This window comes from Antechinus flavipes, chromosome 1, assembly GCF_016432865.1.
Source record: "Antechinus flavipes isolate AdamAnt ecotype Samford, QLD, Australia chromosome 1, AdamAnt_v2, whole genome shotgun sequence".
NCBI lineage: Eukaryota > Metazoa > Chordata > Mammalia > Dasyuromorphia > Dasyuridae > Antechinus > Antechinus flavipes.
Genome location: NC_067398.1, coordinates 264,856,048 through 264,868,291, shown reverse-complemented (window position 1 = coordinate 264,868,291; position 12,244 = coordinate 264,856,048). Strand labels below are relative to the sequence as shown.

The 12,244-nt window shown below is 33.0% G+C and overlaps 1 protein-coding gene across 1 annotated transcript in view; it reads left to right on the top strand.

Annotated features, from left to right (window-relative positions):
• The window catches only part of IQCK (IQ motif containing K), a 140,404-nt gene that overhangs the window by 34,225 nt on the left and 93,935 nt on the right, over positions 1–12,244 (top strand). The window contains exon 4 of the mRNA XM_052001680.1: positions 703–800. Coding sequence (XP_051857640.1) covers positions 703–800 — 98 coding nt within the window. The remainder of the gene's footprint in view (positions 1–702; positions 801–12,244) is intronic.

The following is a 12,244-nucleotide window of genomic DNA, read 5'->3' as shown; positions in this document are numbered from 1 at the left end:
GTATATTTGAAGTATATTTGAATCCTTGTAAATGTTGGAGAACTCAAAGAAACAAACAAAGAACAATCCTAGAGAAAAAAAATACTTCAGGAGTACTTTAGGCTCTTCAATAATACAACATATCCCTATTGTTAAGTTGTTATGGAATATAAGTATTACAATGATAATGATTAAGATTTAGTTGTTTATTATCAACAGGAAGATGAGGCTCCAAGTTTTGTTTCTGACACATCCTGGCTGTGTGACTCTGGGAAAGTCATTAAACTCTCAGTACTCAGACCAGAGGCCATATGTAATCCACAATAATTTAGGTGTGGCCTAAATCAAATTAAAATGTGATTGGAAAATATTTAACAAAATGAATCAAAATACAATAAAATATAATGTTCATATGTGATTTTCTAGGTACCTGTGTGATCTATAGGGACCCTTATGTACACTCTGTGGCCATTGTTTCTATATGAGTTTGATACCAATCCTCAAGGTAATTCTTAAAGAAAAAGTGCTTCCCTGAATCAGTAGAGGGAGTCTTCTCATCTGGGAATTTCCTTTACCAATAAAATCATAGATCCCAGTTTTTATTTGGTATTATTTTTATCTATTTTTACTCAGTGAATATTTTACTTTTCTTCAAATTAACAGCAAGAAATAAAATTTATTTTTAATTGTTGTCTATTGCATATCATTATCATAATTTTTTAGGTTCTCCCAGAGAATATCTAGAAAATTTCATATTTCCAGTGTTGCTTCCTGGAATGGCTAACTTACTCCATCAAGCTAAGAAGGAAAAATGTTTTGAGGTTAGTTTCTTCTTTTTTTAAAAAAGAGATAGCAGCATTAGAAGTAATTATTTAAATGCCATTTACTTGTCTTTCTCAAAACAAGCAAAAAAGTACATTGGAAATAATTTTATTCATTTTAGTCATGTGCCTGTTATCCTTTATAATATCAGGAATGATGATTTTTTTTCTTTTCCCTGCATGTATTTTAAAATTTCTAATCCTAAATCATTTTGTCCTTTCCATATAGCCTTTCTGAAATCTTTTAAGTGTGTCTAGTAGAAATGTCTTTCCAATTTGATACCGTACACATACATGTTCCACATTTTGCTTAACACTAGAGGGCACTCAACTGAAAGAGACTATAAATAGAAAGAACTGATTTAAAAATAATTACAGTATATATAATCTTAGAATACTGATTTTCAAATCCAGGTTATCACTCACTATCTCATTTGCAATTTGAGTACTACAATAATTAGAAGAAAACTTCACCCATCTTTGATGTGTTCCAAATAATCCTACGCCAAAGCTATTAATTAAATCTGTCTAGAAGTTGACTACTAGAAGGTGCCTGGATGAAATTTTAATTAATTTTTAAAAATTTTTTGTCAAAGAATGGCAAATTGTTTCTTAAAACTATATTAACCTGCTTGCCCAACAAGTTTACCTAGTGCTAACTTGTACTAACTAGTACTTAGTTTTACCTTGTGTTGCTATTACTCTGAGTTAATATTGAATTGAAATGTATTTAATGTATTTAATGACTCAGTTAATAGAGTTGGGTTTTTTTGCCTTTTGACTTCACATTTCATGTTCAAATTTGACACTTATGTGTATTTTTTCTGTTCCTATAATCTTTTGTAGGTTTTTTCCCTGAAGGTTTCAAAAATAACATTATTGATGATTCAGTACTCAGACCTATGTTGACTTTCCTTCATCCAAATCTGTTGTGCAAGTTTACATTTTTACAAATTAAGCTTCCCCCAACCACAATGTCTATAAGAAATTATAAATTTAATAACTTAAACAATCTCTTAACCCAAGATGTATCCTGTGCTAACTACAACCTAAGTTTCGTACAAAATATCTGTTGACTACAACAAATACCTATTGTTTGTTGTGATTTAACTGTTTTCTTGAAAAACTTTTTTAAAAAGTCTTATAAGTAATGAAAGTGCAAATGTTTATTTGCATTTTTTTTCTGGAAATACTGTTTCCTCCTCCCAACATTTTGTCTACATTAGAGATTTATAGATCTTTATACACTAAGTATCCTCCCAATAGGATAGGAGCCCTTTAGTAGATACTGTTTTTTTTTTTTCCTTTGTATCGCTAGCATTTAAGTAGTGTCATGTACATAATTGTGTACAAATTATTGGATCAAGGTAAAAGACTTTTGTTTTCTTATTTTCTTATTTGTTTTCTTATGCCATAACCCTTATGGCTTTTTACATTAAAAAAAAAACCCACAAATTATCCATATACAATATATTCTTTCTTGCGGTCAACTTGTTTTATTCAAATTGACAGTGAAGTCAAAATAGTTTGATGTATATTCTTTAATTATTGGAATGGCTTGATGAGCCAGTAGATAGAGCACTGGATATGGAATAAAAAAGAATGACTGAGTCCAAATCTGCCTTCAGATACTCACTAACTGTGTGACAGTTTAACTGTGTGACTTACTGTGTCTAATTTTGAGCAAATCATTTAATCTTCATTTGCCTCAGTTTCCTTATATGTAAAATGGGGATAATAATAGCATCTATCTCACAGAGTTCTTATGAGAATAAAATGAGATTGTATTGTAAAGCACTTAACCCCAAGTGCCTGGCACATAGTAAGTGCTATAGAAATGTTAACTATGTTGATGATGATGTGATAAAACTACACATTGTATATTAGCATTACCTTTGATGAATAATCCATTTCTCAATCTAGTAAACATGACCTTGTACCATGCCACAAATCACAAAAATTTAAGAAATTTATATAAGAGACAGAGATAATATGTATCAGTGGCCTGGGAATTTGTCTGATTTAAACACAACTGAGAAACTATGGACTTTAGTCAAGACTAGACTTAGAAAAATGGGCTGTCTGGGGGCGGAGTCAAGATGACAGAGAGGACACAGGCATCTTCCTAATGTTTGACTGTCAAGACTCATGAATATTGGGAGTACAATACATTATCAACAAAGATAATCTCAAAAGATCAAAAAGAAAATCTCCAGAAAAGGTCTATTTTGCTCGTGCCCAGGGACAGAACAGGTCTAGGCCAGTCGCAGCCTTCAGGCAAGTTGGTAGTGAGAGCTCAGGGAAACAGCTCACGCTGAGCAGACCCAAGGGGGGAGGGATGTGGTCTCAGCCCTAGGAAAATTTGCTAGAAGAACTTTACCACAGTGTGAGCTACTTTGCCCTGGCAGCAAGCCAGTAGATCAGCCGAGAAGCTATAAAAACAGGGGGTAAAGACTATAACCCCGAAAAGCTAGAGTTTCTCAGGACCTGGCCACACCCACCTAGCTCCTGAGTAACTCAGCATGATCCAGGCACAGTTGCAGTAGTTAGTCCCAGCATAGTTCTAGTAGCTGCCTTCCCGCTGCTGCTGATTTTAGCACCTGATTTCAGGTCCCAGAGCAGCCAATGAGTGCTGTCCCCACTGCCCCTTCACTGCCACTGCCTGTCATCTGTAGAGGCAGCTTGGAAATACCTCACTGCTCCCAATAAGCAGACTGGAGCTTTTTATTTTTATTTTTTTCAAAATGAGCAAAAAGGCAAAGCTGGCTCTATAGATAGCTTCTATCTGGAAAGAGAGCAGACTTCAAATCCTGAAGAGACTAAAAACAGTTTGTCTCTAGATCCAAAAGTGGATATAATCTGGGCTCTCATAGAAGAAATTTAAAAGGATCTTAAAGCTAGATGAAAAATGGGGGGAAAAAAGGAAAGCTTTGCAAGAGGTTCAGGATAAGTCATTAAAAGACAGAGTGGATAAAGAAATCAACTTCCTGAAAAATAGAATTTGCGAATTGGAAAAGATAAACAACTCCCAGGAAAACAGAATTTGTGAATTGGAAAAAGAGAATTATCTTTAAAAAAAATTGGCAAAATAGAAAAAAATTCCATAGAACAAAACAACCCATTTTAAAACTCAATTGGACAAATACAAAAAGAAATTAAAAAGCAAATGAAGAAAATAATTCATTAAAAATCAGATTTGAACAAATGGAAATGAATGACTCGAGGAGAGTCAAGTCCAAGAATCAGTCAAGTAAAACCAAAAAAAATGAAAAAAAAAAAGAAAAAAATGTTAAATCCTACTTGGGAATGTAACAGCCCTGGACAATAGATCTGGGAGAGATAATCTAAGAATTATTGGGCTCCCTGAAAATCATGATGAAAAAAGAGCCTAGACACTATTTTTCAGGAAATCATCAAAGAAAACTGCCCAAATGTTATAGAAGCAGAAGGCAAAATAGACATTGAAAGGATTCATTGATCACTTACTGAAAGAGATCCCAAAATCAAAACTCCAGGAAATATTGTGGTTAAATTCCAGAACTATCAGATCAAGTTAAAAATACTACTAGCAGCCAGAAAAAAACAATTGAAATACCAAGGAGCCACAATAAGGATCACTCAGGATCTAGCAGCATCCATCTTAAAGGATCAAAGGGCCTGGAATCTGATATTCCTAAAGGCAAAAGAACTTGGTATGCAGCCAAAAATAACTTATCCAGACAAACTGAGCATTTTCTTCCAGGGAAGAATATGGACATTCAATGAAATAGTGAATTCCATTTATTCCCGATGAAAAAACCAGAACTAAACAAAAAGTTTGACTTCCAAATATAGGACTCAAGAGAAGCATAAAAAGGTAAAAAGAACTCTTAATTTACTGTATTTCTGTTATGGGTATACATAAAGAGTACATGTATAATTTGATTTTACTGTTATAATTAAATAAAAAGAACTGGAAGTGGAAAGGAAATTGTGCCAGAAAAAGGAAAAACTAGAGGTAAAAAGAGTGAAACTATATTTCACGAAGAGGCAAAGGAAATCTATTATATCTGAGGGAATGAAGGGAGAAGGATGAACATAGTGTGAATCTTACTCTCATCAGATTTGGCTCAAAGAGAAAATATTAGACATATTTGGTATATATAGAAACTTCTCCCACTTCATTGAAATGTGGGAGGGGAAAAACGAAAAGGGAAGGATTAGGGTAAATAGAAAGGAATACAGAAATAGTAAGGAGAAGGCTTAAGAAAAGGGGAGGGACTTCAAGGGGAACGGAGGGATTCTAAAGAGGGAGGGCTGCATGAGGCAAATGGTGCTCATAAGTCTAATACTGGAGACAGGGGTAAAGAGGAAAGAAAAGAGAAAAGTATAATCTGGGGATAATAAGATGACAGAAAATATAAGAATTAGTAGTTTTAACAGTAAATGTGAATGGGGTAAACTCTTCCATAAAGTAGAGGCAGATAGCAGACTGAATTAAAAGCCAGAATCCTACAATATGTTGTTTACAGGAAATACACTTGAAGCAAGGTGATATATAAAGAATAAAGATAAAAGATTGGAGCAGAATCTACTATGCTTCAGGTGAAGTAAAAAAAGCAGAGGTAGCCATCCTGATCTCAGATCAAGCAAAAGCAAAAATTGGTTTAATTAAAAGAGATAAGGAAGGAAACTATATCCTGCTAGAAGGTACCATGGATAATGAAACAATATCAATACTAAACATATATGCACCAAATGGTATAGCATCTAAATTCCTGAAGGAAAAGTTAAGAGAGCTGCAAGAAGAAATAGACAACAAAACTATAATAGTGGGAGATCTGAAGCTTGCACTCTCAGAACTAGATAAATCAAACCACAAAATAAATAAGAAAGAAGTTAAAGAGGTAAATAGAATACTAGAAAAGTTAGGTATGATAGATCTTTGGAGAAAACTGAATGGAGACAGAAAGGAGTATAGTTTCTCCTCAGCAGTTCATGGAACCTATATAAAAATTGACCATATATTAAGACATAAAGACCTCAAAATTAAATGCAGAAAGGCAGAAATAGTAAATGCATTCTTCTCAGATCACGATGCAATAAAAATAACATTCAATAAAAAGTGAGGGGAAAATAGACCAAAAAGTAATTGGAAATTAAACAATCTCATCCTAAAGAATGATTGGGTGAAACAGCAAATCTCATCCAAGTGAATAACAGTAATGAGATAACATATCAAAATGTGTGGGATGCAGCCAAGGTGGTAATAAGGAGGAATTTTATATCTCTAGAGACTTACTTGCATAAAATAAAGAAAGAGAAAATCAATGAATTAGGCTTACAAATAAAAAAAGCTAGAAAAAGAGCAAATTAAAAATCCTCAATCAAACACTGAACTTGAAATTCTAAAAAGAAAGGAGAGATTAATAAAATTGAAAGTAAAAAAACTATTGAATTAATAAATAAAACTAAGAATTTATTTTATGAAAGAATCAACAAAATAGATAAACCCTAAGTAAATTTGATTAGAAAAAGGAAAAAGGAAAATCAAATTGTTAGTCTTAAGAATGAAAAGGGAGAAATTTCCACTAATGAAGAGGAAATCAGAGCAATAATTAGGAGTTACTTTGTCCAGCTTTATGCCAATAAATTTGATAACTTAAATGAAAATGGATGAATACCTTCAAAAAATATAGGTTGCCCAGATTAATAGAGTAAATTGGTTAAATAATGCCATTTTAGAAAAAGAAATAGAACAAGCTATCAATCAACTCCCTAAAAATAAATCCCCAGGACCAGATGGATTTGCATGTAAATTCTACCAAACATTTAAAGAACAATTAACTCCCATGCTACCTAAAATATTTGAAAAAAATAGGGAATGAAGGAGTCCTACCAAATTCCTTTTATGACACAGACATGGTACTGATACCTAAACCAGGTAAGATGAAAACAGAGAAAGAAAATTATAGACCAATCTCCCTAATGAACATTGATACAAAAATCTTAAATAAAATCTTAGCAAAAAGATTACAGAAAATCATTTTTAGGATAATACATCACGACCAAGTAAGATTTATACCAGAAATGCAGGGCTGCTTCAATATTAGGAAAACTATTAGCATAATTAACTATATCAGTAATCAAATTAACAAAAACTAATCAGATGCAGAAAAAGCATTTGATAAAATCCAACACCCATTCCTATTAAAAACACTAGAGAGTATAGGAATAAATGGACTTTTCCTTAAAATAATCAATAGCATCTATTTAAGACCATTAGGAAGCATCATATGTAATGGTGATAAAAGAATCATTCCCAGTAAAATCAGAAGTGAAACAAGGTTGCCCACTTTTACCATTATTATTCAATATTGTATTAGAAACACTAGCTTTGGCAATAAAAGATGAAAAAGAAATTAAAGGAATAGAGTAGGTAATGAGGAAATCAAATTATCACTCTTTGCAGAAGATATGATGGTATACTTAGAGAACCCTAGAGATTCTACTAAAAGGCTGTTACGGGCCAAAACTCTGAAACAAGGATTCTTACAAGGTGTTAATTCAGTGGAATTGATAAATACAATGGTTATCTAGTATACCATGGTGCTTAATAGTTCTCTAAGTTCAGTATGATTGATTTAATCTTACAATAAATAATGATTTCCTAGTGATATAATGATTGGTTTGTACTCAGTGTAGAGCATATAAGCCAGGTGGGATTCAGAGCCAGGGAGGACAAGGGGACTGGAGGCAGGAGTTCAAGCTCTTGGAGCCAAGCAGAGACAGATTGATTCCATCTTCCACCTTTGTGGTGGCTGGAGGTTGAAGCTCAAGCCCTCGGACTCAGATTCATTCCATCTTCATCAGCCTTGTGGTGGCTGGGACAGCCTCCTGCATTTTCTCCACTAAAACCAAGTGCCCTCTGAAGGCCAAGAGAAAACTAGCTGAGCACCAGGTGAAGGAGACAATAAGGAATTTGGACTTTAACACCTGGTTATTCTTCTGGTGATTAATCTAGTGAAATGAAGGCTGCTCCAAGACCTCTAGAAAATCAAATAAGAACACTACATTTTGGCACCCAACATGGGGCTAATAACCTACATCTGTGACTCAGAAATTAGGATAAATACAAAAATAGACAAGAAGGAAACTTTGTAAAGGGCTAAATTAGTATTTTAGCTGAAATGGGACAAATGTTTAGAAAAGAGCCTTTTCCATTTCAAGGAAAATGTGTCAAAAGCATAGTTAAACTCATTAAAAGCCAAGATTTGATTGTAACTTGGGAGCAGATCATTGAACTTTTAGAAACAGTACAGTACACATTTCCTTGGTTCTCTAAGGAAAAAGATTTAGTGGAAGTTAGTAGGAGAGCAACTAAGTGAATATTACAATGGTACCAAATCAATTCCTAAAGAAACATTTTATACATATAATTTCCACAACTTTAGCAAAGTTACAGGATACAAAATAAATCCACATAAATCATCAACATTTTTATACATCACTAACAAAATCCAACAGCAAGAGATACAAAGAGAAATTCCATTCAACATAACTATTGATAGCATAAAATATTTGGGAATCTATCTGCTAAGGAAAAATCAGGAACTATATGAACAAAACTACAGAACACTTTCCACATAAATAAGGTCAGATCTAAACAATTGGAAAAATATTAAGTGCTCCTGGATAGGTTGAGCGAATATACTAAAGATGACAATACTACCTAAACTAATCTATTTATTTAGTGCTATACCAATCATACTCCCAAGAAACTTTTTTGATGATCTGGAAAAAATAACAAAATTCATCTAGAAGAACAAAAGGTCAAGAATTTCAAAGAAACTAATAAAAAAAAATCAAATGAAGGCGGCTTAGCTGTACCTGATCTAAAACTATATTATAAAGCAGCAGTCACCAAAACCATTTGGTATTGGCTAAGAAATAAACTAGTTGATCAGTGGAATAGGTTAGGTTCACAGGAAAAAATAGTCAATAACTATAGCAATCTAGTGTTTGACAAACCCAAAGACCCTAGCCTTTGGGATAAGAATTCATTATTTGATAAAAATTGCTGGGAAAATTGGAAATTAGTATAGAAGAAACTAGGCATTGACCCATACTTAAACACTGTACACTAAGATAAGATCAAAATGGGTTCATGATCTAGGTATAAAGAATGAGCTTTTAAAAGAACACAGGATCATTTACCTCTCAGACTTGTGGAGGGCGAAGGAATTTGTGACCAAAGAAGAACTAGAGGTCATTATTGATCACAAAATAGAAAATTTTTATTATATTAAGTTAAAAAGTTTTTGTACAAATAAAACTAATGTGGACAGGATTAGAAGAATTAGAGAAAGCAATTAACTGGTAAAACATTTTTACAGCCAAAGATTCTGATAAAGGCCTCATTTCCAAAATATATTGAAAATTGACTCTAATTTATAAGAAATCAAGCCATTCTCCAATTGATAAATGGTCAATTTTCAGATGAAGAAATTGAAATTATTTCTAATCACATGAAAAGGTGTTCCAAATCATTGTTGATCAGAGAAATGCAAATTAAGACAACTCTGAGATACCACTACACACCTGTCAGTTTGGCTAAGATGACAGGAAAAGATAATGACGAATGTTGGAGGGGATGTGGGAAAACTGGGACACTGATGCGTTGTTGGTAGAGTTGTGAATGGAGAACAATTTGGAACTATGCTCAAAAAGTTATCAAACTGTGCATACCTTTTGATCCCGCAGTGTTACTACTGGGCTTATATCCCAAAGAGATACTAAAGAAGGGAAAGGGAACCGTATGTGCAAAAATGTTTGTGGCAGTCCTTCTCGTAATGGCTAGAAACTGGAAATTGAAGGGATGCTCACCAATTAGAGAATGGCTTAATAAATTGTGGCATATGAATGTTATGGAATATTATTGTTCTGTAAGAAATGACCAGCAAGATAATCATCTTGAAAACAACAGAGAGGCTTGGAAAGACTTATATGAGCTGATATTAAGTGAAATGAGCAGAACCAGGAGATCATTATACACTTCAACAACAATACAATATGAGAATCAATTCTGATGGACATGGCTCTCTTCAACAGGGAGAGAACCCAAATCAGTTCCAATTGATCAGTAATGAACCAGCTACCCCCAGAGAAAGAATACTGGGAAATGAGTATGGACCACAACATAACATTTCCATTCTTTCTGTTATTGTTTGCTTGCATTTTTGTTTTTTTCCTCTCAGGTTATTTTTATCTTCTTTCTAAATCTGATCTTTCTTGTGCAACAAGATAACTGTATAAATATGTATACATATGTTGTATTTAACATATACTTTAACATTTAACATGTATGGGACGACTTGCCATCTAGGGGAGGAGGTGGAGGAAAGGAGGGGAAAAGTTGAAATAGAAGTTTTTGCAATGGTCAATGTTGAAAAATTACCCATGCATATGTTTTGCATATAAAAAGCTATAATTAAAAAGAATGGATTGTAAAAAAGGAGACATATTACATATGCAAAGTTTTTTATTTTATATATATAGTCCTGAAAAGGGACATAAGTGTAAGTATTTTATCTGGTTCCCAGTTATTTGCATGCTACTATACACCAAACTATTGTGCTAGATACTAGGAATATAAATTTAAAAAACAGTACTGATTCTCAAGGAGTTTCTAGCCTACAGGGAGGATATTTGCTATAAAAAGAGATGCAATTCCCTATTATAGACAAAATGGTAGACTTTCCATGAACTAAAACACATTTGCAATGGCAAGAAAGAATTAAAACTTCATTTTTTATAAATGCAATGGATGAAACTTAAGGGTGGTCAATATAGAGCAGGAGAAAGAATCCTGGGTGAACAGGGTTCAAATCCTGCCTCAGATACTTAACTAGCTGCATGATCTAGATAGATAGCTAACTAGATTATCTACATTCATATCCAGATAGAGCACCAATCCTGGAATTAGTAAGATCTGAGTTCAAATCTGGCCTCAGACACTCACTAGCTATGTGATCCTGGGCAAGTCATTTAACACTGACTGCATCCTGTGTATGTATATCATATTACACAAGATTAATCATGATAGTATAAATGTTTTGGTCTCACTCATTGAAATCAATATAGGAGAAAGTTTCAAGTAGAATAAAAGACTGAGATACCCTTGAAAAGACTGAGTGCAAAAACAAACAAAAACCCATTGGATTTGGTTTTCAAACAGTGTTTTTGTGAAATAATTGGGGGTAGAAGATTAGAACAGATTAAAGAAGTACTGGAAACTCACATGAATTGATGTTGAAGAACAAAGTCAGCAGAACCAGGAGAACATTGTATAATAATAACAGTAATATTGTATGATGATCAGCTGTAAATCACTTAGTTATTCTCAGCAATAATCTGATTTAAGACAGTTCCACAGGCCTCATGATTAAGATGCTATCTGCCCCCAGGGAAAAAACTTATAAGAGTCTGAATACAGATTGAAACATACTATTTTACACTTTATTTTTTTTTGTAGGTTTTTTTTTTGGGGGGGGGGGTCTGTTTTTTCTTTCACAGTATGACTAATATAGCATTTTTTTTTTGCATGATTACACATGTAAAACCTATTTCAAATTATTTGTCTCAAGGAGGGGCAAGATAAAGAAAGGAGGAACAGAATTTGAAACAAAATTTAAAAAGATTAAAATTAATTTTTTTAAATTAAAAAATAAATTTTAACAATAAAAAAATAAAAATTTGAAACTTAAAATTTTAAAAAATTAAAAATGTAAAAATATTTTTACATGCAATTAGGAAAATACAAAATATTATTAAAATATAATAAATATGAATAGGAAAAAAATAAACTTGAGACAAAAATATTGGGTTAGTAAGGAAATAAAACTTGTGAATATAGACCAGGGGATCTTAATTTAATTTAATTTTTTTTATATCATGGACCACTTCAATAGTCTGGTGAAGCCTATAGAACCCCTTCTCAAATAGTGTTTATTTTATTTTATTTCATTTGTAATCGAAGGAAATGTAAAAGTTACTAAAATACTTTTTAGTTAGTGGAAGTAAAGATATAATTTTTCCCATCCAATTTTACAGACTCCCTTGAAATCTGAACCACAGGTTTAAAAACTCTGGTATAGGCAATTTCTGAAGTTTTCTGGTCAAAGGAAGGAAATATCATCATATGGCCCAAAATTACACTGCTCTTTCCACCCTAAGGTAGACTTCCGAGGATTCAATCAGTCCTGATTCTTATCCTGGGAGTGCCAGATACCAAATGGATCTATTCATCTCCTTGGGTTCTTGTCCCCAGCCTGGAATTTTATCCCATTTCTATCACCAATTTGTTTTTATGTCTTCCTAAGTGTGGATAACCAGCATCTATTTCCACAAAGGCACTCAGTGAACAATATGGGTATCAGATACAGGAAAGCTTTTTATTTCCTCCA